We start from the raw sequence: 27,825 nt of genomic DNA on the forward strand, positions 1-27,825 counted from the left end.
CAATGTGCCTTTTCGGGCACGGGTTTCCTGTGCTCTGGGAAAGGTCAGGACGTTACCTCCCAAGCCCCACACTCACTGAGTCCTGGCCATTCTTGTGGCCTGACTTTAGGTTTCCCGTGCTTTTTTGGTCTCCTTTGCCGCGGTCCTGGTTCCAGTCGGCATCGTCACGCTGGCCTGCCAGCCTCTCTCCCTGTCCCAACCCCCCCTCCACCAGAGGGGACTTTTCCAAAGACACGTCCCATCCGGGCCTGCACCCACCCGTGTCCTCGTTCACCAGAGCCCGCTGAGTGCCAGGCTCGGCTGCAGGCTCTGGGGATTAGGTCTGGGGGGGGGGGGGAGGTACGGGGGGAGGTGCTGGTCCATGTTCCCGTGCAGTGGGGGCACGGGATGCGGGGTGAAAAGTGGGGACGGGACCACTGTGGGTAGATGGACAGAGACGACACCCCACCCCCATGCTTGAACCGGCCAGGCCCACCTCACTCTGGCCAGCTCCCTGCACCACGCTCTGCTCCCCCCACGCTGCCCCTCTGCATGGTCTTCCAGTCCCCGTGCACCCCTGCCTCCCCAGCGTCTGGCGCAGGGGCTTTGTGGACACATCCAGATGCTGGGTGCTTGGATGGATGAGTGCCCGACCAGAGGGAGGGGCCCTGTCGCCCCAGTCGGCCCACCCTACCCGGGAGTGGGCTCCGCCCTTGCGCATGAGGGTGAGGGAAGCCGCCTCCCTCTGCCTCAGTGCACACCACACCCAACCGTCCTTCTAGTTCCCGGAGGGCAAGGCCTCCACCACTGAGTCTACAGGGCAGCTGTCCGGTTCAATAGCCAGTGACCACATGGCATCACTGACACTGCACAGGTGGCTCGGGCCACAGGGGAAGTGAGTTTTTACTTTATGTCACTTTAATTCCCATAAACAGCCACAGCCTCAGCGGCCCCGCCCCGGGCAGACAGAGCAGGCAGGGCAGGCAGGAGGCATCCCCTTACACAGCCTCGGGCCAGAAAGGGAGCCGCTGGCAGTGATTGTGGATTGTGGTCCGAAAGAGGAGAGCACCCAGAGCAGGAGGATTGGACACAGGAGACCAGACGAAAGCAAAATATTGTGACATAAGCAACAACAAAGGAATGGCAGCTGTTCGGGAAAGAGCAGGAGGCGAGGGAATTCTCGAAAGGCTGGGAAGAACCTGTCGAGAGATCCCCAGCGCCCACAAAATGGCTGGCGTCACGGCCCAGGTGGAGATCTGGGACCCCGGCCGCGTCTTCCCTTCAACGCGCTACACTGTATGCGTTTGTGCAGTGTGGCGAGTGTTGACCTGTTCACACCCAGAAATCGTCCCCGCGGTCAGGGTGACGATGGTCGCCACCATCCCTGAAGTTTCCTTCTGCCCCTCAGTGGCCTCTCCCTGCGTCCCCCACCCCCAGGGAACCGCTGATCCGCTTTCCGTCACAGTAGATTAGTTTGCGTTTTCTAGAACTTTATATAAATAGAATCGTGCAGTTTTTTGGTCTTTTTTTGGTCCGGCGTCTTTCTGTGTAATGACTTTGAGACTCATCCGGGTTCTTGCAGGTGTTGTCCGTACCCTCCCCTGACTGCTGAGCTGGCCCCGTTGTCCGTCCCGCCCGTGCCGGTGAAGTGGGGAGGTGCATTTGTCCGCGGCCCAAGGCCCTGCTGCTGTAGCTTGGGACAGGCCAGCCCGGGAGCCCCTGCCTGCGGGGGTCCTGGGGAGACACCCCGAACCCAGGAGAGGCCACGAGCAGTGGGTGGCTGACAGCAGATACTTGGAGCCCGCGTAGCCATCACCTCTTATGGCCAGGAGATTTGGGGAATGCCAGGTTAGGTGGGGACAGGTCCTTGTCCCCGAGGACTACCCCTTGTTCGGGAGGCCTTGTGGGGCAAAGGCTGGCAAGTTTCGATTCTGATTGTCAATAGCGACAGGTTCAAAGCAACACTTCTCATAAGAGTCTCTGGGCTCCCGTCCCCAGGAACTCTGCCCGCTGTCCAGATGCCCTGCTGCTTCATGGGTCCTTCCCCGGCCTTCCCAGCCCCCTCCTCAGCACTGTGGAAGCCCGTGGGTGCCTGCTCACGCGTGTGGCTCAGGGTCTCTGTCATGCCTGCCGTGTTCATCTCTAGACAGCAGCCCCCTGTGCCCACGGAATGGCCAGACAGAGTGCCCCTGGCATGCGTGCTCTCAGCCTCGCAGGAGCAGGGGCCGGGTACGAACGGGGCGGGCAAGCACGTGCAAGGAGCCGGGCACACCCCTGAGAGAGACTCGGCCATCTGTCCCAGGCTGGGACAGTCAGGCTCTTAGTTTTATCTTCCCTTCCTTCTGTCCCACGTTACCACCCACGTCAGGTATTTTGTGTATCTGGCGTGTGTGTTTTATATAGCATATACTTAACATATAAAGTATATGTTAATACTTGGTATGTAAACACACCCATAAAAATCTTTTTTGAGACATAAAAATAAAGATATTTTTCCTGTCTTGCCAATCCTTGGAAGTCAGCGTGAAGTAAACCATCGCCATTTGTTGGGATTCGGTTCAGGCGGATGCTAAACCAGTGGTCCCTGTGACATGAATGTGAGAAACTTCTGCTTTTTCTGTGAATCCAGCCTGATTCTTGGATTCCTGCACGGCCTGGCCCCCCACAGGTGTGCGTCCTACCAGAATACAAAAGCGCACTTTCCTCTCTCACCCTGTGGGCCCCCCCCCCCGGGCTCAGGGGGCCAGTACCTGGGGGTAACTTCCCGGCTGCTCTGCCCCGCTGCCCGCACTGCGTTTCATGGTCTACGTGGTGACACCGTTGGAAAGCAAGCTGTAAAAGAACATCTGTGGTGTGAGGTCTTAGGGATTCATCGCCCCAGGGAGAGCCCGGTAAACATTTCATGAATGCCATCACCGCACAGGGGGTCAGCCTCCAGGAGAAGGGCGCCTCCCCCTGTGCATGAAGTCTGTGCCCAGCACCCCAACTGTTTACTGCCCTGCCTGCCTAAAAGTCCAAAAAAGAGGACTTTTTTGGAAATCTACTCTATCCCTGCACCACCCCAGAAGGAATTAAATGATGACGGATGCAAAAAAACAAGGTCTTTGATTTCTGTTGGGTTCATTTTTTTTCTTTTAATGTTTATTTATTTTTGGGAGGGAGAGAGAGACGTTGAGCAGGGGAGGGGTAGAGAGCAAGGGAGACACAGAATCCGAAGCAAGCTCCAGGCTCTGAGCTGTCAGCACAGAGCCTGACTCAGGGCTCCAGCCCACGAACGGTGAGAACCGTGACCAGAGCTGGAGTCGGATGCTTAATTGACTGAGTCACCCAGGCGCCCCTGGATTCTCTTCTAACAAACCAGCCAGAGTTGAGTTATTTCCTGTGTATGAGCCTGCCCTAAAGGACACATATGAGGGAAGGATTAGATTGAATATGTTAACTTCCTTTGCCGTTAAAATAACCTTGTGTTATGGAAGTTGCCAGAATTAATGATTACGTTATAAAAAGTGTTTACCTGATAATCTCACTTACGTTCTGGGAATTAGGGATACTGATTTCTGCTGTGTTTTTAATTTTATATTTGACACAAAAGGTCGGTTTACTTCTTACCTTTGCTTTTGTGGACACACTGGGATGAATGACCTCATTCCATGGAACACTGAGGAAATTCTCTGGTTCTGAGTTAGAAAGAGCCCGCGCTCAGGTTATTTCAGTGTGTGTCTTGAAATTCACCTGAAAGCAAGTTCGAAAACCAAAGTTGAGTTTAACTTTTTTTTAATGTTTATTTCTTTTTTAAAGAGAGAGAGAGAGAGAGAGAGAGAGAGACAGTGCAAGCAGGGGAGGGAGAGTGAGAGAGGGAGACCCAGAGTCCAAAGCAGGCTCCAGACTCTGAGCTGTCAGCCCAAAGCCCAACACAGGGCTCAAACTCACAGACCATGAGATCATGACCTGAGCTGAAGTTGGATGCTTAACCGACTGAGCCGCCCAGGCGCCCCTAGTTTCACTTTAAAACAGCACTTTGGGGGCGCCTGGGTGGCGCAGTCGGTTAGGCATCCGACTTCAGCCAGGTCATGATCTCGCGGTCCAGGAGTTCGAGCCCCGCGTCGGGCTCTGGGCTGACGGCTCAGAGCCTGGAGCCTGTTTCCGATTCTGTGTCTCCCTCTCTCTCTGCCCCTCCCCCGTTCATGCTCTGTCTCTCTCTCTCCCAAAAATAAACGTTGAAAAAAATTAAAAAAAATAAAATAAAATAAAACAGCACTTTGTTCATGGGAGAGAGGGGGCAGACTCCTTAAAACAAATCGAAAAAGAGAATTGTGTGGTCTCTTGGTATTTAGAAGTGCGCCTTCGGTGTTTGATGTCTAGATGCTGAGAATAGGACACGTTTTCCTCAACTGTGTGTTGGCCGGTCCTTGCTCTTTGGGGCGCTCAAAAGACTTGTCACAAGAGTGACCGTAAACACAGTGCGTTATCCTGTGCTTCGTGATATTTTGAGGAGACTTGGTTAGACAGATGGTTAACTTCAAATGCACTCAAACCCGTGGTACGTATAGTCAGCACGTGCACCGAGTTTTCGCTCTGCTGCAGTCACGCCTTCCGGACACCTTTGGGCCTGAGATGCTACTATGTGTAGAGTGGGTTCAGGTGGGAGATTTTTGTTTTTGTGTCTTCGGTACCATGCAGACCCACACAGCCCAAATGCTGACGGTCAAATTTTTTTTTTTTTAATTTTTTTTTTCAGCGTTTATTTATTTTTGGGACAGAGAGAGACAGAGCATGAACGGGGGAGGGGCAGAGAGAGAGACACAGAATCGGAAACAGGCTCCAGGCTCTGAGCCATCAGCCCAGAGCCCGACGCGGGGCTCGAACTCACGGACTGCGAGATCGTGACCTGGCTGAAGTCGGACGCTTAACCGACTGCGCCACCCAGGCGCCCCTCAAATTTTTATTCTTGTCAGTTGTAGTCATATTTTGTAACAGATTCTTTTTTTTTCTTTATTTTTTTTTTTTAGTGTTTATCTTTATTTTTGAGACAGAGAGAGACAGAGCATGAGCGGGGGAGAGGCAGAGAGAGAGGGAGACACAGAATCGGAAGCAGGCTCCAGGCTCTGAGCTGTCAGCACAGAGCCCGACGCGGGGCTCGAACTCGTCAACTGCGAGATCATGACACGAGCCGAAGTCGGGTGTTCAACTGACTGAGCCCCCCCAGGCGCCCCACGGATTCTTTATTTTTTTAATGTTTGTTGATTTATTTTGAGAGAGAAAGCCTGCATGTGAGCTCCTGCGAGTGGGGGAGGGGCACAGAGAGAGGGAGAGAGAGCATCCCAAGCGGGCTCCACCCTGTCAGCCGAGAGCCCAAAGTAGGGCTCGAACTCACAGACCGTTAGATCATGACCTGAGCTGAGATCAAGAGTCAGATTCTTAACTGCCTGAGCCACCCAGGCGCCCCTCGTCAGATCCTACTTTTAAAATTTTGGAAGATTTTCTTTACAGACTTTACTTATTCTCCACCCTACCCTGTCTGCCAGCACTGAAAAATCTTGATTCCCTTAAATCTAAACTAAGTAGTATCTAATTAAAAATATTTTCTGGGGCTCCTGGGTGGCTCAGTCGGTTAAGCATCCGACTTCGGCTCAGGTCATGATCTCGTGGTCTGTGAGTTCGAGCCCTGCGTCGGGCTCTGTGCGGACAGCTCAGAGCCTGGAGCCTGTTTCAGATTCTGTGTCTCCCTCTCTCTGACCCTCCCCGTTCATGCTCTGTCTCTCTCTGTCTCAAAAATAAATAAACGTTAAAAAAAATTTTTTTTTAAATATTTTCTGCCTTTTTGAAGCCATCTGTTGAATTTGGGGTGACTTTGCTCACCCAGATGATACAGTGTCCTGCTACCAGCCCCTCCCCCACACGGCCCACCCCTGTGCCCGGGGAGCTGGGGTTGGCAGCCTCCTTGCTTCTCTCTTGAGCTCGCTGCCAGCCAGGGCGCCCCTGCCTTCTCCCTCACTTGTCCAGATGACGTGCGCTTCTTCCCGAGTCTAGCTCTGAGCGTGTCCTGCTAAAACGCAAAGATTCCGTATGGCGTCTCGGCCAGGCACTGTTCCTCCACGTTATTTGTTCCCTCTAATATTTGATGAAGATTCCATTGCGTGTTCTATTTCGGGTGAATGGCGGGCTTGCGCTGTTGTTAACCAGAGTTACTTTAATGACACTGAAATAATTCCTTCAAGAGGGGAAGAGAGGAGGATTTCTTGCAAGCTGTCCATGCCACGTCGTGTCTGTAATGCTGTCACAGACCCGGAGGCCTTGCGGGGCCCCCAGTCGGTTCTGTCTGGTAGGGTGCCGACGTCAGGGAGCCCAGGAACAGGGGCTCCCCGCCGCACACGCCGTGGTCCAGAAGCCAGCGTGGAGAGCGTGGGCCCGAGGCCGGGGTCCTCACATCTGCTGGTGGTCACTTGGGCTCACCCGAGGGGCTGCTCCACGTGAGCGCCCACGCGCCTTTGAGCAGGGGTGCGAGAGGGTGGAAGAGACCCGTCCCTAAGGATGGAGCGGTTCCCGCCCCGTAGGGCCATTCCTTGGGCACAGGGCTCCACGCAGCCCGAGAACCACAGATGCCCTGCTTACCCACCGTGGGCTCTGTGTCCCTGCCCCCTGCGTGCCCTTCGCCTTTGGCCTTAAGGATGCCCGTGTTCATAGCTTCACTTGGTGCTTGCTCCTGGTCAGTGTCTCCATCCTTCCCGACGCTGAAAGCCGTAACATGCCAAGGTCAGAGGACTTCTGCTGTGGTCTGGTTCGGGGCTGGCTTCATCGGGAATCTGCAGACACGTCGGTGGTTGTGTTCCATGGCAAAGCTTTCTGGCACTGGCACTTAGGTGGATTTTAATGATCACCTATCGGGGGTCGGGGGGGCTCCTGGGCGGATCAGTCAGTTAAGCGTCCGACTTCGGCTCAGGTCACGATCTCATGGTTCGTGGGTTCGAGCCACTCGTCAGACTCTGTGCTGACACCTTAGAGCCTAGAGCCTGCTTTGGATTCTGTTGTCTCCCTCTCTCTCTGCCCCTCCCCTGCTTGCTCTCTGTCTCTCAAAAATAGACGTTAAAAAATTTTAGTCATCACCTATCAGGACACACTTAAGAAAGTCTGTCTTGAGCTTCGTAAGAACCTGGGAAGGACAGCTTTCTGACACGGTCTTTAGTTTGGAAATCCCTTAGCTGGTCTCCACATGTCAAGTGCAAGTAACACGTGACGAAATAGAGACGGGGCGGTTGTCACGACGTGGCCCCTTCTTTGTGTGTAACCACAGTGGTGCCACTGGCCCCGGGTGGGGTCGGTGTAAAGGAAGGGAGAATTTTCCGTCTTCTGTCAAACAGCCCTTGACGGGCTCGCGATGACTTTTCTCTTCATCCCAGCCCTGAGGACTTGGTCACCAAAAACCGGGACCCCTTCCCGAGGTGCAGAGAGCTGGTGCTTAGAGACAGGGAAACTGCTTCTTCAAAAATAAATACAGAAGTGACTCCAGACGGTGCTCTATCACGGCGGACGTGGTAGAGTGTTTCTGGATGTAGAAAGAAGCTCCACTCTAGAAGGATGAGCAAGTGGGAATAACCAAGAAAACGTTGAAAGGGGACTTGAGAGGATGAGTGTGGAATAGGTATTGAAGGGTAACGTTAACAGTCCACGTTCAGAAAGCCCCCTGGTACTGGCTCACAGACAGACCGAAATCTCTACTAGGGTTTTGCCTGTGATAAAGGTGGCATTTCAAAGCAACGGGACAGGAGAGACCATTAAGTCAACTTGCACAGTGTGCGCACCCAGCCGCGTCCTGGGGCGTGTCTGTAGCCTGTGAGACAGACCCGAGCAGGCACAGTAGATGTCCTTGCAGATCACGGAGAGCAGCGGGGACACGGTCGTAGGACGCTGGGCCAGGATGTAGCGAGCTGCTCGTGGAAGAGGTGCAGTATGTACCCGGTCAGTTTGTGGAAAATGTTCACTCGCAGAGTCAGCAGGGAACTGAAAGCCGGGACGATCGTGGCCGGTCGCTTTCCCACGCGTGCGGCTGGCAGCATTCTGGTTAAGCTCTGTGCCGAGGCAGCGGGGGGGCTCTGGGAAGGGCTGCTGCCCTAGCCCCGGAGGAGCCGGAGCTGGGCGACCCTGCCGAAGGGTCGTCAGCCGAGTGCGACCACAGCCTTCGAGAGCAGGTAGCCATCGTGCCTTTGCGCAGGCGGTGACCCCAATAACGGGCGTGTGCGAGCAGCCCGGAAGCCCCGACAGCGGGTAATCCACGGGACAGAATCTGCTCTGGACGCCCCGCTTCTCACGGAGGAGGTGGTAGAGTGTTTCTGGATGTAGAAAGAAGCTCCACCCGAAGCCACCGAGTAAATCAGGCCACGCAACCCTGCGTCCAAGAGATTGCACGTCTGCCCTGTGCACCCCCACCCACACACATCTGGAAGAACACCTCCTAATCTTAAACCGACTCCAGAGGGTAGAATTGTGGTTTCTTGAAAATAGCCTTCTTTTTACTTCACGCTCTCACCTGATTTTCCTACAAAAGCACATGTTGTTTACGTTTCATTCTTCTCTCTCTCTCTCTTTTTTTTTTTAAATTGAGAGAGGGATAGAGAGCATGAGCAGGGAGGGACGGAGGGAAAGAAAGATCCCAAGCAGGCTCCACACTCAGCATGGAGCCCAGCGTGGGGCTCCATCCCACGACCCTGGGCTCATAACCTGAGCCGAAATCAGGAGTTGCCCACTCAACCGACTGAGCCACCCAGGCGCCCCTACGTTTCATTATTTTCATAATTAAAAAAAAAATTTTTTTTAATGTTTATTTATTCTTGAGAGACAGAGACAGAGCATGAGCATGGGAGGGACAGAGAGAGGAGGAGACACAGAATACGAAGCAGGCTCCAGGCTCTGCGCTGTCAGCACAGAGCACGACGCGGGGCTCGAACCCACAAACCATGAGATCGTGACCCGAGACGAAGTCAGATGCTTAACCGACTGAGCCACCCAGGCGCCCCAACATAATTTTTTTTTAAGTAATGGGAATTAAAATTACCCAGTTTAAAAAATATCCTTATCAGTCTGTTAACAACAGTTTATTCTTCACACACTGGTTCAGTCCCAAGCACACAGAACAACTGACTTGTATTTTGTGCGCAGCCGCACTATCAGCGTGCATTTTCCTGCTCCTGGGGCGCCTGTCTGCCCCTCCCCCGGGGTTCCCGCCCCCTCCCGCTGGGCACTGACAAGTCGGCTTGGGACACAAAGGCCTTGAGCCACTGGGTCCTGGGTGCAGTTATTCCAGCACTCTTCCAGATGCCCGAAACCCAAAACCAGCCATCAGTTTTATATTCCCATCTCTTTAAAAAAAAAATTTTTTAAATGTTTGTATATTTTTGAGAGAGAGAGAGAGAGAGAGACCATGTGAGCTGGGGAGGGGCAGAGAGAGAGGGAGACACAGAATCTGAAGCAGGCTCCAGGCTCTGAGCTGCCAATACACAGTCCGACGCGGGGCTCGAACCCAGGAACCATGAGATCGTGACCTGAGCTGAAGTTGGGCGCCTAACCGGCGAAGCCACCCAGGCACCCCTGTATTCCCATCTTCTGAGAAACTCTTCATGTGTTAACGTAGCTGTTACTCCTGCTTCCTACAAACGAAATCGCTTTTTGTTTTTCAAATGAATTGTAATTTATTTATTTTTACTAGGCTTGTTATGTTTTGTTTTTTTAATATGAAATTTATTGTCAAATTGGTTTCCATACAACACAAAAATAGGGAACGCTTCACGAATTTGCGTGTCATGTAATTGTTGGTAGCAGTCATTTGCTTTTGATGTTTGTTTGAGAGACAGAGTGTGAGCAGGGGAGGGGGAGAGAGAGAGGGAGACAGAATCCCAAGCAGGCTCCACACTGTCAGCGCAGAGCCTGATGCGGGGCTCAATCCCATGAACCCTGAGATCCTGCCCTGAACGGAAATCAAGAGTCAGACGCTTAACTGACTGAGCCACCCGGGAGTCCCAAGAATTGTCCTTTTTTTTTTTTTTTTTTTTCCAAAGTGCTTTCTTTTCACTTGATTTGATGGTAATTTTGCTTAGCTACTTAGCATGTAAGGGAAAGATTCCCAAGACCGATCTCCATTGCTGGTTATTCCAGTAGTGATGGCTTCCTGAACTGAGTGGCAATGGGAATACAGATGAAGAGCCAAGTAGACTTGACCTCGTTTAGGTGTGTTGTGGTATCGAGAGGAGTAACGTCACTCTGTTGCAAAAGGACCAGGTACCCGACTTGTGGGGCCCAGTGTGGAAATGGAACTGTGGGGTCCCTTGTTCAAATACTAGTAGGAATTGCAGGATGGCAACAGCAGAACATTAAACCAGGTGTGAGCCCCCCCCCCCTTTTTTTTTAATAAGGGTATTTATTATTTTGAGAGAGGGAGAAAGAGCACAAGCGGGGTAGGGACAGAGACGAGAGAGAGAACCCCAAGCAGCCTCTGTCATCAGTGCAGAGCCGGACATAGGGCTCAGACTCATCAACCGTGAGACCATGACCTGAGTGGAGATCAAGAGTCTGATGCTTAACCGACGGAGCCCCCCATGCACACCGAAGGTTTCTTGGGAAACTCTGGCCCCTCCTCAGGGGCCCCCGTGTGTCGGGGTTTGCTGCCTGAGGGTGACAGGCCGTGTGGCCTCGGGAGCCTGTGAATGTCGGTCCCGGAAGCCTTTGACCCCTCTGTGAGAGGCTGCTGTCGCCTGGCATCCCGCGTTCACGACGCCTGCTCTGTTTCTCCTCCCGCGTGTAGAAATTCATCGAGTTTGAAGATGCCCTGGAACAGGAGAAGAAGGAGCTGCAAATCCAGGTGGAACATTATGAGTTTCAGACCCGCCAGCTGGAACTGAAGGCCAAGAACTACGCGGATCAGAGTAAGTGGCCCGCCAGAGGGGGACCGGCATTTGAATGTGTCTGTTGTTCCCAGGCTGACCCCAGCTGGGAAGGATGTTGAGAGCCTTTGATGAAAGGAGAGCAAGGGAGCCCGGGACAGCCATATTCTACCCGCACTGTCACTCGCCCTACCCTTTGTCTTACCTCTTTACGCTGCCACGCATTTCCCGTAATCAGCCTCCGATTGTGGAAATAAGTAAACGAGGCTCCTTTGATGACAAAGCATTTTGGCTTCAGGCTGCAGTCCGAGCCATCCCGTGTGACCCCTTGGGTTACAGCTCCCGTGAGGTGCGGGCCCCTGTCTGCGTGGCACCGAGGGGACGCCGCTGTTGGGTGGTCGGGAGGCCAGGCCTGCTGAGGGAGCCCGCCGGCGTGGCCCTGCCTGGGGGTGCCGGGCTGGCCGGGGGCCTGCAGGATCACCGTGTCCCCTGCATGCAGGGGCAATGGAGTGCTTTTGGAAGAGGGTTGTTATAAGAAGCATTGTTTCGGTTTTCACAAGTCTTTGTTTAAAAGTCAACGTTATGGTGACCCATGAGTAGAAGTTTTCGTGACGGAGAAAGGACACAGCTGAAGTTTGAACAGAGGGCCACAGGCGGAAGGTGTCCTGGCCGCACGCTTGCTCGGTGGGGCACAGGTGCAGGGTGCCTGGCTGCCTCGTGAGCTCCCCAGCAGGCCTGTGGGGCACTCGGGTGACTTCCCTGCATTTCGTGGCCAGAGTAGGCCCTTGCTGAGGGGCAGGGATTGTCAACTCAGGGGGAACCCCCGTGCCCGGAGGTGGCAGGTCACGGCGTGGTCTTTGCAGCCTTTGGTACGTGTAAGGGACACTTGTGTGTCCCGTCCCACATTTCAGATGTCTTCTGCTCTTTGCCTCGGCACGGAGGCTACTCACGTATGAACTCTGCCCCCTTGTACAAGCCACTTGCTGGAGTCCTGTCTGCACCTGACTCCGTCTCGGAGGCCGCCGGCCAGCTCAGACGCAGCCAGTCGCCCGTGGCCGAGCTTCAGGCACCCCGGTTCTCCTCGTGGCAGGACTGAGCACACCAGGCGCCGCCCAGACCAGCCAGGACCTGCCTTCTGGCGGCCCCGGCGTTCTCTCCTGAGGGTGGCCCTCTGCACCAGGCGTCAGTTTGTCCTGGGACCCTCTGCCCACGTGCCGAGCCCGGAGGGGAAGTGAGGGGGCGCGGAGATGCGGGTTGTGCCGTTGACACGCGGCGGCTGTGTTTTCTAGTTTCCCGCTTGGAGGAGAGAGAGTCCGAGATGAAGAAGGAGTACAACGCCCTGCACCAGCGACACACCGAGGTGGGTGCCCGCCCGCGGCCCGGCAGCCGTGCGAGGCTTCTGGCCTTTACTTCCGGTTTCTCCTGCCCCAGCCGGAAAGCGGTTAGCCACGTGCTGGCCAGACTCCCTTTCGCGAGCGTCGTTTTTACCGCTGTCGGAGCACAGCGGGCCTGGAAAGTACCACAGTTAGAGGAGGGGAGAGGGGCTGGGGTCAGTGGGAATGACTCACATGGCAGCCTCCTCCTCCACAGATGATCCAGACCTACGTAGAACATATCGAGAGGTCCAAGATGCAGCAGGTTGGGGGAAACAGCCAAACCGAGGGCAGCCTGCCCGGGAGGAGGTAAGGCGGGAAGCTGGAGGTGGCAGGCTCTCTGGTTCCCTCATCCCCGAGGTGCCTGGGCCGGGAGGGCAGAGGGCGCTCTGGAGAGCTGCTTCTCCCTGACTCGGGTTCCTGGCCGGGGTGCGTGGCTGGAGCAGGAACGTGCCCCGCCCGAGCCCCTGGTGCCCGAGCCGGTCCGGGGGAACGGGGTGGCCCTCCTGCTGGCCATGTGCGATTACAAAGGCCCTGGGATAATGGGGTGGCCGTTCCTGATCATCTCAGGGCCTTGTTTCTGGACCCACCTACTCACTGAAACTTGCCTGTGGCCTCCCGTCGACACTCGTGGGGCTTCTGGGGTCACGCACAGACAGGTGCAGAGACGCCCAGAGTGTGGAGGCGGGCGGGGCGGTGCAGTGTTGTGTGGGACGCCCGGACCAGGGCCGCTCAGGGACGTTGGAAGCCCAGCTCTGGCCCCTGTCCTGGAGCAGCCTCTTCCGCACCCCATTTTCTCCTTTGTAAAACATAGCAAGTGGAATCTCCCAGGAGGAGTCAGGAACGAAGGTGCTGATCTCTGTGAGGCGTGTGGGTCTCATTCGCTAATCCAGGTCTCCGTGACTGTGGGCCTTAACTACCTCGAATCACGAGCACTGATGCGTGGGTGGGGAAGAGGCCTAGACAGCCCGGTGACCGCCGCGTGGAGCCACATTGTTACTGCAGGCCAGGGTGGCACCAGCAGATCCAGAGGCCCTCGCTGGTCTGAGTCCAGGAGCTCCGCTGGTTTTATTTGGCGGGTGGAGAGAGGCCTGCCGAGGCCAGCTGCTTTCTCCCCACTCTGTGCCCTTCGGTCGGGATAAGGCCCAAAGGAGCGGACTGTCAGCGAACTTCCCGAGGGTGTCGGCAACTTGAGGGAGTTGGCCTGGGGAGACGCAGGTTACGGACCTGGGCCGGGTGGGCCGGGACAGAAGTCCCAAGTCTCTAGTAGGTCGGAGGAGGGGCCGGAGGTTGGAATCCCAGGTCCCCCAGATCGAGCTTGGTGATGGGTCCATTTCCAGCGGTGGCCCGTCATTCCTGCAGGCCAAGGCCTCAAGTCACGGTCACGTCGCATGAAGCCCTTGCTGGCTGCGAAAGCTTTCTCCGTGCCCGCCTCTTCGATGGGTCACGCCGCAGACGGGAGGGCTCGGGCCCTGCCGCTGTGACCGTTGCCGACCGCGGTCTTTACCAGCGGGCAGAGCTGTTGTATCCTGTGCTAGAGGCGTCTGACTTGAAAACAGAAACACCGAGCACGCATGTGAAGAAGGCCTAGCAGGACCTAGGAAAGGAGGTGCGGGGACGGTCAGCCTGTTTTTCACAGCCCCCCTGCTTCTCGCGGGGAGCGGGGGCGCCGGCCCTTGAGGACGCTTCCCTGCAGTGAATTCTCACGCCCCAGGGAGGTGTCACACGCTGTGCCGTTCGTTAGCTGAGTCAGCACCAGGTAGTGAGGGCATACGGACCGAACGGTTTGAGTGACAGAACTCTGTAGGTATCGTTTCTGGGTCACAGATGTCTGAAGGTGGGATATAGCGATCTCGCAAGCTACTGGTTCACGGCTGAGATTTTCTCTTGAGTGCACTGTGAGGTCCTCACTCCTGCGCTCAGAGGTGCCGGGAAGATTTCTGAGCAGCGGCACTTGAATGCTAACCTGGGGCAGGGGTCTTTGTGTTGTTTTCTGTGGGGAGTTGGTCAGGGCAGTCTGGGCTGGGGCTGAAGCAGCTGGGCTGTTTGGGCATCTCTGATGAGCGCTGGGCTCGTGGCCAGTTCCTGAGAGCTGCAGCATTCCAGCACCTTCAGGCTGTTTCCCTGCCAGCCTCCTTTAGGACAGGAGCACCTCAAAGGTCACAAAGGAGAGAGCCCAGGGAGAAGGGCCCAGTTTTCCCAGAAACCGGGAAGGTGTGACTTCTGAATTCAGGACTTGGAGGCCATGAGCGTGCAGGGTTCTACGAGGGGTCAGCACGCTGGGCCCCAGGGATGCGCAGAACCTCAGGACGACGCAGGCTCAGCCAAAAGCAGAAGCCGCGCAAGTTACAAAGCCGGGCACCGAGCATCCTGGCCGTCACCGGGGGCCGGGTCAGGCCTCAGTTTCTTCCTGGATGTGGAAGAGGCCCCACGGTTGCAGGATGGGGTTGCTTTCCGTCGATGTCTCCGTGTGCGCCGGACGCAGGACCTGGTCTGGGAACCTGCCCTCCCGCGTGTCTTGTGGCTCCCTCGACCCTGAGCCGGTCTGGACGGAGCACGGCACCAGGCCCTCCAGCCTCCCTGGTGTCGGAGCTGGGCTCCAGCCCGTTGCGGGTGCCACCCTTCTGCTGGTCAAGACTCAAACTCGAGAGGGGCCGGCTCACAGGGTCCCGTCTAGGGTCCCCTCCGAGGCCCCACGGCCGTTCGTGGAAGCTCTGTGCGCTCTCCTCCCTTCGGGCCCCAGGATGGTCATAAGCAGCCCCACAACCTGTTCAGCTGACAGTCCACCTCCTGTTGGTGTAGACCGTACCGCCCTCGGTGGGGGGGAGGGGGGACTCTGGCAAGAGCCCACAGGAGCCCCTTCTTTTGTAACACGGACCTGGCGGCTGTCCAGGAGAGGGAGGGGCTCTGGTGCGGATATCTGCCGAGCCTCTTCCCCCTGATTTGATCCTACTAGAAGGGAACCCCACGGTCGAGGGGTATGTAGTCACCATGGTCTCTAGGCCGTCAGCAGTCCGTTAACAAACCTTCCTGAGCCAGAGCCCCACCCGTGTGAGAGAGTCCTACTCGCAGGAAGAAGGCACCTGAGCTGTCAGCCGAGACCTCCTTGGATATGGTCGGCCTCTGCCGGGTCCCTCTGGCCACCAAGAGGAAGGTGCTCCTGCCTGGTGATGGCCGGAGCGGCACTTGTCTGGGTGGGGGGTGGAGGGGGTTGCTGTGGGTCTGCACGGCCGCCATCGCCCTGCTAGCCGGCCCCTCGGCGTTGAACTTCCTCAGCAGCCCGCGAAACCGGCCACCTCTCCTGCATCGCGTGCCCGCAGCCCACACTCTCTGAGGGTGCACTGTGCGTGTCTGACTGCTCAGGACTGTTTCCGGGTGAACAGCCTCTACCCCACGTTCCCAGAGGGAGTGCAGCTGGAAACAGGAAGCATGAGCCTTCTCTTGCCGCGCTACTGCACCTGGGGGCCCGGGGAGGCCCCTCCCCCCCCACCATCCTGACCTGCTTCTCCAGGGTGTCCCTCTCCTGCCGCAGCCCTTTGGGGACAGATGTACGTCTGCCCCAGCTTCCAAGTTCAGTCTCTCTGGCCCCTCCTGGAGGCTGCCGGTGCTGGGAGCCACCGATCGCTGCAAAACCTACTCCGGCGTTTTCTTCGCTCCTGGCTTGGTCTTCTTAGTCTGTGTGTCTTTAGAGACGCGGGTTAGGATATGTGTGACGCGTGCTCCATCCCCACGTGCCCACGTGTGCCAGACGGCACTCGCCCTCCTCCCTGTGCAGAGTATGTGTGCAACCTGTTCGCCTGCGCAGGCCCCACTTGGGGGCCTCTCGGTGAAACGGAGAGGGTCATGTGTCTGTGTTGTGTGTCTGTCGCGTGCAGATGTCTGCGTGTTTCCACGTGTCTGTTCCTGTGGAGGGAAGTCCAGAGTGGGGTGCCTGGCCGTTGGCCCGCACCGCACACTCACCCTCCATGTGAGCACGTGTGACCTGAGCTCCTGACCTCTGCCCTCTAATACTGTCTTCTCGTCTCGCCCTCTGTGCTGTTGCCGCTGTGTGCCGGCCCTTGTCTGTCGCTGCCCTGCAGTCCTCGCCAGTCGTGGAGGAAAAGGTAAAGCCTGGGGCAGCGTCCGCGCTGTTGCGCGGAGCGCTCGGGGTGCCCTGGGGTTCGGGAGAGTCAGTCCGGCCAGTGGTTCTTAATTACAGGTGCAGGGCTGGTCCTCGCCCTGCTCTTCGCAGCAGTGTTACCGATCATCGAGTCTGGATGTGGCGCTCAGAGGCCGTGGAGAGGCGGCAGTGGGCTGGGCCCGGGTTCCCGAGCCAGCCCCAGACTAGGTGGTGGTGCAGGGGCCCTGCCCGGCAAGCATCCACCTTGTTCTCAGATCAGACCTTGGGTCTGCCGCGCTGGACCCGGCCGGGCAGGGCTGGAGACCCTGTGCTCTGGTGTCACACGGTCCTGGACTCACCGTCGCTCCCAATTCTGGGCCCAGAGCCCGCTGTGTGACCGTGACCCTTGCGGGCAGCTTGACCGCTGCAGGCGGTGTGACTCCCTAGGGCTGCGGCTTCTGAAGCGGCCAAGCTTCGGACAGGTCTGGGCCACAGGTGGGCAGTGCCCAGCAAGTGCCCAGGGGACTGTGGACCCGGCTGCCCGTGGCTGCGTGAGGAGCAGAGAGAGGAGATGATGTTGGGTCCCCAGGGAGGACGCCATTGCAAGAGAGCAGCCTGACTGCTCACGAGGCACGTCTGTGCACAGAGCCATGGAAGTGGGGGACACGTGTCCTCCGAGGCGGGATGCTTACACGCTGCCCTCCACCTGGGGCCCAGGGACCCACTCTGCATCTCTCCGGAGGTGGAGCCAGGCCTGAGGAGAGGGATCCCCACGTTGGCCCCGGGGGCCCGAGGGGGAAGAGCAGGCGATGGGCATTCCTGGGAGCCTGGCCGCTGTGGCCTGAGACCAGGCCCCTCCTCTGGGGATGTGCTGACCGTGTGTGGCGGCCGCTGCCTTCCCAGACACCTGGGCGTGGCAGGGGGGCGTGACGGGCTGCTGGCAGGAGGCAGCCTGAGCCCCGGCTGAGCCTCAGGCTTGCTGAGGTTTTGATGGACCTGCAGTCTCCGAGCTTGCTAACCTGATGTCCTTCTTAAGATCTGAGTCTCTAGCTCTCACGTGAGCAGCTGAGACACGCCTGAGGACGCGTCCTCTGTCACGGGTGACGAGGGCTGCGTGAGGCCCCTGAGGTCGTCCACGGGAATCCAGCTTCCTGAGAGGCCCTGAAGGGTGCAGCCCCCGGGAGCACTCCACTCCTCTGGGTCTGTCCCTGCCACACACTGACTCTGGGACGGCACAGCCAGGTCTCAGCGGGTCCAGGGGAGGCAGCGTCTTGCTGAATAGGACACACGAGCCGGCCTCAAAGGGGACGAGGCAGGACTCCAACTCAGACCCCGTGTTTTTCTCCTTCATCCTGGCCGCGGCCAGAGAGCCTCCCCCCACCCTTCCCAGGGCCAGGCCTCACGAAGCCCCTGCCTGGCTGCAGCAAGTTCACATCAGGGGTGACGGCCTCACGTCTCCTCCCTGTCACCTGCACCCTCCAAGCACCGCAAGAAGCTGCCTGTCTTCTCTCTCCAGAACAGTCCAGCCTCTGGACCCGGCCGTTGGGGAACTCTGCAGAAGCCCCCCGCCACTCCTCCCACCACACTCTCTCGGGGTCAGGCTCCAAGCGTGAGATGCTGTGGTGCGGGGGCTTTAATTCTTGGCCCGAACAGCTGTGGGCAGCACGGGCTATTGAGTGGACCACCTTCTCCCGGGTGTGGTGTGTCTGCCCCGGGGCAGGGCATGCATGGGCCGGCCTGGGCTGTGTGCCACCCAGGATCCAATCAGAAGCCCCCAATGGAACGTCCCCTGGGGACTGAACTTGGCAGGCAGCTTTCGGCTTCATCCTGGCTTCATCCCTGTCTCCTGGCACACCTTTAAAAGAACTCCCCTCTGGGGTCTTTGCTCCATGATGACCAGGAATAACTGCGTGGAGTGGGAGAAAGGGGCCCCCTCGGGCTGTCAAGGACACCGACACCCAACAGGAGGACGGAGCCCCTCTTCACTCTGCACACGTCGGTTCTGACGTTTTGCAGTGAGATCTCATGAAGGAACATTGGAGCGGGTTGGGGGACAGGGAGCGAAGTACAGAGCGAAGAGGTCGATCCCTTCTGTCTGGCCGCAGGACACAGACGCAGGGCCGACAGCAACAAGCAGGCACGCTGCGCCACCTATAGGAAAGACCGCCATCGTAAAGTCTCCCCCCGGGAGCGCTCTGTGCGGCCACGTTGCCAGGGGGCCTGCTGCTGGCTCCCCCGTGGGACTTCTTAGTGCACATAGCGGGTGTAAGACCGAAATCACCAAACGTGAGTCACGGTGAAACAAGGAAGTATCACACAGGCCCGCAGGACAGCCCAGGTTCCCCTGAACATGAGACCGCGTTTGGTTCCAGAGGAGCTCGGGGCAGGCGGCCCCTGTGCCCCCACCCAGGACCCCGCTCCCTCAGAGCAGGCCCCTGCGTGTCCAGAGCGAGTCCCGTTCTCGAATGGTGAGCCACCTCTAATGTGCGCTTCCTTCCTTTCTCCCTCATGTTTCAGCAGGAAGGAGCGCCCCACCTCTCTGAACGTCTTCCCCCTGGCCGACGGCATGGTACGTGCACAGATGGGGGGCAAGCTCGTGCCTGCGGGGGACCACTGGCACCTGAGTGACCTCGGCCAGCTGCAGTTGAGCTCCAGCTACCAGGTTTTGTAGCCGTGCTGTGGAGTGAGGGTCCCCCCACCTCCTCTCCCCCGTCCCGTCCCCCCATCGTCCCATGCTCATTCAGGAAGCTGTCTTTGCGGCCAACCCTTTGCAGCTGCCCCTGGGTTCGCAGGGCCTCTCGCGGAGGGGCGTCCGAGCTGGAGAGAAGGACTGCTCTGGGGGGCGTGGGCCTCAGGCCAGGGCTGAGCTGACCCTTTGTTTGGGGGCACAAGCACGTCTGCTCCTCAACTCGCCCCAAAGCATGAGCCCCGTGGCCAGACTGGACACCGGCCCAAAACGTGCCGTCCTCCTAGCATCTGAGGTTTGCACGCCAGTTGCCGGGAAGTCCAGGGTGAGGGGTCGGCGTCTTCTCCTCTAGACTGTCCTTACTGTGCTCCTGACTTCTGGGTCTCCGAGTCTGGGGAGATGGCTGTCCTGGGTGTGTGCAGTTATCTGGGGAGTGCACGCCTCAGCGGGGTCCCCGAGAAAGCCAGGGGCAGGGACTGATTCAGGGCCCCTGGTCACGTGCTGCCGGTTTCGGTCTGTGAGCTCAGCCTGCCTTCACCAGACAGGCTGTGGCCCCATCGCCAGGTAAGGATGCCACCCCCAGGGCTGGAGGAGGCGACCCAGGCCTGGTGCCCTTCCCGCAGAGGCTGTTGGAGGTGCCTGTGGAAGGCCAAGCTCCTGGGCCTCTGGACTGGGGCGGGCTGGCGGTTGTGGGGCCTGAACTTGTGGAGCTTCTCCCTGCCGCAGCTTGTGGCTGACTGTCCATTCGTCCCTGGGCGTCCAGCTTGACTGCTGGAGGTGGCTGCAAGCTGCCCGTTCTGTCACCAAGTGACCCCACTCGCTGTCGCTTTTGCTGCAGACACTGAGCATGTCTCTGCGACCTTTGACCTGGGTGCCAGCCCACCTGTTAATGGACCTGCCCGTGTGGGGGGGTGGGGCAGAAGGGCAGGGGCCTGGGGGGCCAGGTGCGCCCCCCCGGCAGAGCCTGGCTATGCCACTGGAGGTGACGGCTCATGCGGGGCGGCCGGGGGAGGTGGCCGCGGGGGTTGCGGGGCCGCTGAGCCCCGCCTCTTGCCCGCACCCCCACCAGCTTTCTTCCTGCGTCTCTTCCTGCCGCTGCGACGTCCAAAGTAGCTTTACTCTTCATCACCTGTTTTCTGTTTCAGTTCGTATATGTGTTTTATTTGCCTTTTTTTAATTACATTTAAGTTCTTTTTATTTTGTGTTCTAGGTTTTAAGGTCTTTCTAATTTCTTAATTTTTTTGTTGTTTTTTTGTTCTGTTTTTTGTTTTTATGTGCTGTATTTTCAGTGTTTTAACCAAACAGTTGTGGCTACTCATGGTGAGGAATGACCGCTAAGAGTTTGGGTTCTTTGCATTTGGAGGTCACTGCCACACGTTGATGGTTTAGGAGGTTGAGAGGTTTGCCGTTAGGTAAGTGGTGGCCAGGGGAGCGTCCTGCGGGTAGGCGGCGGCCTGTAGGCTCAGGGAGAGCCAGGGGCTGGGGGAGGCCTGGCTGCGCCGCACGGTTCCCCTCGGTGACTTTGGGGGCGAGGAGGCCCGCTGCAGACCCGCAGACACCAGCTGGCGGGGCACAGACAGGCCACCGGACGTGGCCGTTGAGGAGGCGGCCCAGAAAACGTGTGGTCCAGAGAGGTGTGGACTCGAATGCCGGCCTCCCTCGGCCCTCTCGGACTTCCCCGTGCCTCGGGTCCCCTGCGGCCGTCTCTCGAGTGCTGGCCCGGGGCTCCGTGCAGCAGAGGGCCCCTGCCCGCGGGAGGCCTGGGAGCCTGTGTCGTGTGGGGTGGACAGACCACTGGGGCAGCTCCATCACAGAGGCTGTCAGTGTGCCTCGTGTCACAAAGAGGATTTTTCCTTCTCAAATCGGCCTTAGGCAGTGGAACCCAAATAGAAAATGCTTGGACGGGGTGCCCCCAGGGAGACAGGACCTGTCACGCGGGGCCTGTGGCCTCAGCACATTAATAATCCGGGCCCGTTGTTCTTGGCTGTGGGGGCCGTCCTGTGGCCTGCAGGATAGTGAGCGGACCCCCGCCCCCACCCACTGGACCCCAGGAGCACCTACCCGTCCCCAGTTGTGAGAGCCACGGGTGTTCCCACACATCAACACACATCCCCGCGGACCTGGCCGCCGGGTCGAGGAGGGTGTCGATTTGGATTCCAGGCAGACGCGTCCCCGCAGCCTGTTAGATGAAGCTGGAGGTCACCACCCCAGGCCCTGGCCTGACACTGACCACGCGGGTCAGGAAAAGGCGGGTCTCAGAGGTCCCCAACCAGCTCTGCCTCCCGGTCACCTAGAGGCAGCCACGGGAGCCTGGTCAGGCCTTCCTAGTTGAAGGCGGGTGTGAGTGGGTCCCAGCGTGTGTCCAGCTTTATGGAGAAGGCCATGCACCCCTGCCGTCAGCTCCTTCCCCTCGGCGCCCCCAGAAGCACCCCTTCTGGAGAAACCGTGTGAGCCACTGCCGCTGGCGACTGGGGTGCGCACCGGGAGCTGGGCCCCGCAAGAGGGTGGTGATAGGGCCTGGGGGTGCTGCCGGCAGGTTCTGGCGCGCCCACCGAGGACCGGGTTGGGGGTGAGTCACGGTTGTCGGTGTTCGTAGCCGCGTGGGGCCAGGTTATGGATCTTGTCAGGAGCTTCAGGAGGAAAGACCGGGAGAGGAGCGGGCTGGTTTCCTGCGTCGTACTTCCTCAAGTAGAGCGCGTTCGCGGCAGGAGGCTCTCACGGTCAGCGGCCGAGGGCGCATTTTAATGGTCGGTCTCTGTCCGCTCCGGGAATGTTTTGAGGGTGACCCGTTCCGTGGAAGAAGAGTCACGGTTTGTTGGCATTTGTGTAGATGTGTAGGTGCTTGAGCCGTGGGGGCCGAGAATTCCACATTCCCTCTAGTCTCTGCGTTCGTTCGTTTGGGAGGTCTGTGCCCCTCCCAGCCCCTGGCTGCGGCCAGCACTGGGAGCGGGAGATGGAGTGGGGGGCGGGAGGCGGGAGGCGGGAGGCGGGGCTGGCCGGCCGCAGCACCCGTAGCTTGATCCGAAGGCATGCTCAGCCTCCTCCCAGGCCCCGTAGAGCCCTCCGCCCCGCCCTGAGGCGCACCTTGTTTCCGACCCCGCCCCGCTGGCTGCAAAGGGTTGCTTGTCACGTTCACCTAGCTTCATGTCCATCACACGCGGCATCGGCGGGCTGTTCCCGGGAGCGTGTAGGCTAAAAGCCCCGATGTGCAGCATTTAAATAAGGTGGCAGCAGCCTCTGCAAAGTGGGAGGAGTGGCTGGGTGAACCAAGGGACCGGGCCCGAGGAGCTGGCCCGACAGGAGAGCAGGGGTCCTCCTGTCCCTCCCGGTCCCGGCACAGAGTGCCGTTTGACCGTGGCCGAGGGAGCCCAGCACGGGGGCCCCGTGGAGGTGACCAAGGCCCCTGCTGGCCCTGCACGGCGTGCCCGGCCGTACCCAGAGCCTGGGGGCGTGGTGGCCCACATGACGAGCTTCTCCCTTCCCTGTGTTTGGCCCTAGTGTCCGCAGGACGAGATGTCCGAGTCGGGCCAGTCTTCCGCGGCTGCCACGCCCAGCACCACGGGCACCAAGTCCAACACGCCCACGTCCTCCGTGCCCTCGGCGGCGGTGACGCCGCTCAACGAGAGCCTGCAGCCGCTGGGGGACTACGGCGCCAGCACAAAGAGCAGCAAGCGGGCTCGGGAGAAGCGCAACAGCCGCAACATGGAGGTCCAGGTCACACAGGAGATGCGGAACGTCAGCATAGGTGCCTCGGCCGCCCGCGTGCTCCCGGGCGGCACCCCCCCCCCCCCTGCTATCCTGCCGTCCCTTCTGGCTACCGCTTTTAGCTCGGGTGCCAGCACAGACAGCGCAGACATTCGTGGGCTCCCCGGCCACGGAGCCAGAAGGGAGCGATCAGGGTGGCAGTGTCCTCGTGGGGTCGTCCCTTCCTCTTAGGACACGGTCAGATGAGACCAGGGCCTGCCCGTGTGGCCTTCACCTCTTCAGAGTCCCCATCTCCGGATGCAGTCACATGCAGGGGTCCCGGGGGCTGTGGCTTCAGCGCGTGGACTCAGGGGGCAACCCGGCTTCTGACGGTACACTGCCATCACCCAGCAGACGCACTCACTAGAGGAGGGACAGGAGGAGACACAGGGCTTTGGGTCTGGTCGTTGGAGGTCATGAAAAGGAGACCCGGTTCTGAGGAAGGGGCCCCACGTGGCCGCCGGCGAGGAGGAAGCCCTTTCCTGACGGTCCCTGCCTGGCGGGGGTCTAGTGTGGGGTCTCCAGATACGGGGCCAGAGGGCAGGCGCCCCCCCCTAACCCTGGGGTTCCTGTGTGTCCCCCCCACCCCTCAGGCATGGGCAGCAGTGACGAGTGGTCTGATGTTCAAGACATCATCGACTCCACTCCGGAGCTGGACATGAGTCGGGAGCCCCGTCTCGATCGCACGGGCAACAGGTACTCACGGAGCCCGGGGGCCGGGTGGGCTCAGTGTTCACTGTGGAGGTGGGGCCTTTGGCGAAGGTGCCCCCTGCAGCCTCTTGCACAGGCAGCGCTGGCATTGAGCGGCCCCTTGGGCGGTGTTGGAGAGCCCCCGCCCACAGCCCAGAACGCTGCCCACTCACCCTGCCCTCCCCCGGCCGCATGTCCTCACAGCCCAACCCAGGGGATCGTGAACAAGGCTTTTGGCATCAACACTGACTCCCTGTACCACGAACTGTCGACCGCGGGGTCGGAGGTCATCGGGGACGTGGATGAAGGAGCGGACCTGCTAGGTAAACTCAGGCCACCCCCGTGACCCCAGGGCCTCGGGCTTGCTGCCGTTGCTTTTGTTCGTAATGAAAGCAAAGTCTTTGTCAGCTGCAACCTAGGGGTTTCTTTTCACAGTTTTGTCGAGATATATTTCACATTCCATAAAAGGTATCCCCTTAAAGTATAAAGTTCGGTGGGTTTCAGGGTGCTCACAGAGCTGTGTTACTGCCTAATTTTAGAGCGTTCCGTCACCCTGAAAACCGTGCCCGTGCCTAGGCGGTGCACTTTTTAGCAATTGTGCTCCTCGCAGAAAATGCCCAGACAGGGTCGGTGCCCATCTGCAAGCCCTCGGCACCGTGGTCGCCTCCAGAGCTCCCTGCACCTGGGTCAGAAATGGGTGCAGAGACAGTTCCCCGTGTGGACTCCCTCCGGGGCCTCCTTCCTGTCCTGGGGCGGGCGTCAGGCATGTAGAGGCCATGTATGCGGCCGAGCACTGCCCTCGGGGTCCGGGGCCAGGTGGGAAATCGGATCCTTGCAGTGGCACGCCTCACCCCCCACCCCCACTGCCCCCCCCCCCCCCCGCCAGCTCCTGCCCCTGCTGACCTCGTCCCCTGAAGGCCTGCTGCAGGACCAGAGCTCTCGGTCCCTTCCTCCCAGCAAGGCAGCCTCCGGGGCGGAGGGTGACCGTGTTGTGGGGGATCTGTGGCTCTGGCTTGTCCTCTCCTCCCCACGCCGGCTTCTGTGGAGGGATGGTACCCCCAGCTCTCGTGGCTTAGGAGGGGGCAGCCAGTCGGCGGTGCCACTTCAGCCCAGAAATCCGTGAGGCCGCCTGCAGGCCCTGTGGCCCGGGTTTGGTCACGTGCTGCCCAAGGAGGTGGAGCTGCCTCACGTGGATGAGGTTTGTTTTGTTTTGTTTTTTAATGTTTGTTTATTTTGAGAGAGAGAGAGCGGGAGAGGGGCAGAGAGAGAGGCAGAGACAGAAAATCCTAAGCAGCCTCTGCACTGTCAGCCAAGAGTCTGACGAAGGGGCTCGAACCCACGAACCCATGAGATCATGACCTGAGCTGAAAACAGGAGCCGGACGCTCAACCGACTGAGCCGCCCAGGCGCCCCTTGCGTCGAAGAGTTCTACTTCCCACCATTGTCCCTCTGCACTGGTGACCTTTGGCCATCAGGGACTTGAGGACATTTGTAGAGTGTGTCTGCCTCGGGCTCAGCTCCCCTGTGCGGACGGCAGTGTCTTCGGTGGATGGCCAGGCTTCCGGCTGCAGACGCGGCCCGGCTGGAGCCCACGAGGGAGGGCCACCAGCTGGTGGTTTCCATCTGCACAGCCTCACTCTCTTAGCTCCGGCCCTGCTGGTTGTCTCGCTCGGGCCGCCGAGGCCCCCCGGGAGCACAGCCGCCTGCGGTGAAGCCTACTTAAAAAAATAACAGAAACTGTTAACATATAGAAAAAAGGTACTTAGAGGAAATCATTTTCAATATTCTGACACCTTTCCCCTCTCCTTTATAGAGTTCAGGTAATCCTATATACGTTCCAATTTTTATTTTTGGAAAAGTAGTACGCGTTTATAACAATATTCGCATAATACCAGAAATCGCCAATAAGAGCGTAAAAACCAGACGATCGTGACGAGTGCACCTTCCCAGGTGCCGTAGCACACACACGTACGTGGCACGTGGAGGGTTTCGGGTCATGTCTGTCCTCCCCTTTGTGGGCGATGTTACCATCTCTCTGACCTGCTAATACCCCCAGTGCGCTTCACCTTGTGGCATGAGACTGTAAATTACTCAACCCGTTCTGCCAGCGTTCTGGTTTTTGCTGTTTGGATACTGCGGTCACAGATACCTATGGGCGTAAATCAGCCCGCCCCCCTGGAGACTTCTTTAGGACAGGTTTCTAGAGGTGGGAACCTCAGCGTAGAGATGTGGGCTCCTGACGCTGGCTCCACGTTGCTTTCCCAGATGTGGCTTCCGTGGGGCTTGTGCCTGGCTGTTCTTCAGACGTTGCACCTGTCAGGCCGGGAGCGGCATGGGAAGGAACTCCTGTCCCTAGAGTTTGTGCCCGGGAGCAAGGCTGTAGTGGGCGACCGGGCACACGTGTGTGTCCGCGAAGGAGCACCTTTCTGCCAGGCCCACCTTGGAGGCTGTGAGGGCGCGAGGGCCTCGTGTGTGCTGCACTCCTGAGTCTCTGATGAAAGAGGTGGCGGCCTTCTCCCTGGAAGAGCGCATAGGCACACGGCGTTCGCGTGTCCGCGACCCGGCTCCACGTTCGAGTTCCTGGCCGTGGGCAGCTCAGCTGCCCCGCGCCGTGTTTAGGGGCCGGCCGCAGGTTGGGGAGGGGACCGTAGGGGAGGCGCCCAGCTGGAGTCCCAGACCTTGTGCTTTTCAGTCTCGTCTCACGACACGGTTCCAGTCATCGACACGGTCACGAGAAGAGTCACACCAGCGTTAGATGTGCGCGTCTGCCTTTAATCTGGGGTGCTGCCGCCGCCCCCATTTCATAGATGAAGAAGCTGAGCCCGGGGAAGGTGAAGTGAAGCCGCACAATGGGGACTTGAACCCGGGTCCAGCCAGAGCAGCTGGCGTGACTGACCGCCCTCTGTGCTTGCTAGGGATGGAACGTCATGGGTTTGCCCAGAGCGCACGGTCCAGTGTCTCTGAGTGAGCTCAGGGCCGTGAGGTCAGCACCCCACAGCTCTAGAGCACTGTCCCCACCGAAGGAAGCCTGCGCCCACGCACAGTGACCCGTCCGTGTCTGTGCGCTTGCCCTCCCGGGCGCTTCCTGTCACCTGGCCCTCCTCTTCCACCTGGCCTCTTTCTGTGCACGAGGGCCCGTGAGGTTTGTACGTGTTGTAGCAGGGGTCAGCGTTCCATCCTTCCCCGGCAGAGCGGTGCTCCGTGGCACAGACGGGCCCCCACCTCACGTGGCCGTTCATCCACTGCTGGCCATCGTGGCTGATGCTTCTCCACATTTGGTCCCTCGCGTGGTCGTGGAGGATGACTGGAGTTGGCCGGCCTCGTCGCCGCCCGTGACTCTGGGTGGCCTGCCCGCCAGCACGTCCCGTCATTGGTCACTGGCCGGTGGCCACCCTGGGCACCGCTCTGTTCTGGCTGGCGTGGGCCCCGTTCTTGAGCGTGCCCTTCCAGAGCCTTAGGCACGACGGGCATCTGAAAGACAGGGCGCCCCGGGGAGCTGAGAAGGAATCAGGCGCTGTCACACTGTGTCAGTGGGGCGCCAGGCAGAGGAGCCCTCCCTTTGCCCAGCAGGGTGGAGGAACGGGCTGTGGTCGGCTCCAGACCCCTCGCCGAGGGGCCCCAGCCCCGTCGTCTGGCTCGGCTAGAGTCTTTCTGAAGAGCCTCGCGCCTGTCCCCTGCGTTCCCTGTGTGGCTGCTAAACAGCAAAAAGCCTGCGGCCAGTGGGCGGCCGTCCTCACAGTGGCAAGGTCCTGCGATAGCAGAAACACGGTGATGTTGTCGGCGTGGCTGAGGACGGCGTCCTTCAAAGCTCCGCGTGTCTGGATCGGGCATTTGGATCGTGTCTGTTCGCCACGGCATTTGGACTGTGAATTCCTTTAGCAAAGAAGGAAGGACCCTGGATGGGCCTGTCTTGTTACGTTTCACTGAGCTGACCGCACCGCTTGTAAGATACACCGTTAGTTTAGAAATCTCCAGGAAAGGAAGCCCTTGCTTCAAGTTGAAGGGGGACACGCCTTCGATCGTGAGAGCACGCCCAGTCTCAGAGGTGCCGTGCTTCGAGAGTGCGCCTCTCAGAGCTGACATAGCTGGGGAGCCGAGGAGTTAGCACCTAGTGACCACGTAGCACATGCTGGGCGTCTACCAGGGAGCCCGAGCTACGGAGGTCACGTCTCTCCTTCATGGACGAGGAAACTGAGGCTCAGACGAGCCAGGCAGTGCACCCTGCGTCACTGAGTTGGAGTCTGAAGGCCGCACAGGCCGACCGGACGTGCATTCTACCCGGTGCACTGTGCCCAGGTAGCGGGGTCCCGCCCCGTGGCAACCAGACCCAGACGCCGTCTTGACGTTAACCTTGAGAGAGAGACCAGCCCATGTGCACAGAAC

At 58.9% G+C, this 27,825-nt stretch overlaps 1 protein-coding gene and 1 long non-coding RNA gene across 11 annotated transcripts in view; both read left to right on the top strand.

Moving 5' to 3' along the window:
* Positions 1–27,825, top strand: part of MAPK8IP3 (mitogen-activated protein kinase 8 interacting protein 3) — a 47,903-nt gene that overhangs the window by 5,162 nt on the left and 14,916 nt on the right. For 7 of the 10 annotated variants that reach the window (XM_030301162.1, XM_030301158.1, XM_030301166.1 and 4 more), the window contains exons 2-8: positions 10,772–10,892; positions 12,140–12,210; positions 12,441–12,532; positions 18,840–18,984; positions 22,507–22,753; positions 23,346–23,448; positions 23,647–23,765. In XM_030301162.1, coding sequence (XP_030157022.1) covers positions 10,772–10,892; positions 12,140–12,210; positions 12,441–12,532; positions 18,840–18,984; positions 22,507–22,753; positions 23,346–23,448; positions 23,647–23,765 — 898 coding nt within the window. Of the gene's footprint in view, positions 1–10,771; positions 10,893–12,139; positions 12,211–12,440; positions 12,533–18,839; positions 18,985–20,237; positions 20,421–22,506; positions 22,754–23,345; positions 23,449–23,646; positions 23,766–27,825 lie in introns of those variants that run through there. The other 3 variants (XM_030301159.1, XM_030301161.1, XM_030301167.1) reach the window with 2 other exon arrangements.
* Positions 24,784–27,757, top strand: LOC115504301. The gene is made up of 2 exons (XR_003965651.1): positions 24,784–25,200; positions 25,708–27,757. It is a non-coding gene; the product is annotated as an uncharacterized LOC115504301 (long non-coding RNA).

This window comes from Lynx canadensis, chromosome E3, assembly GCF_007474595.2.
Source record: "Lynx canadensis isolate LIC74 chromosome E3, mLynCan4.pri.v2, whole genome shotgun sequence".
In the NCBI taxonomy this organism is placed as follows: domain Eukaryota; kingdom Metazoa; phylum Chordata; class Mammalia; order Carnivora; family Felidae; genus Lynx; species Lynx canadensis.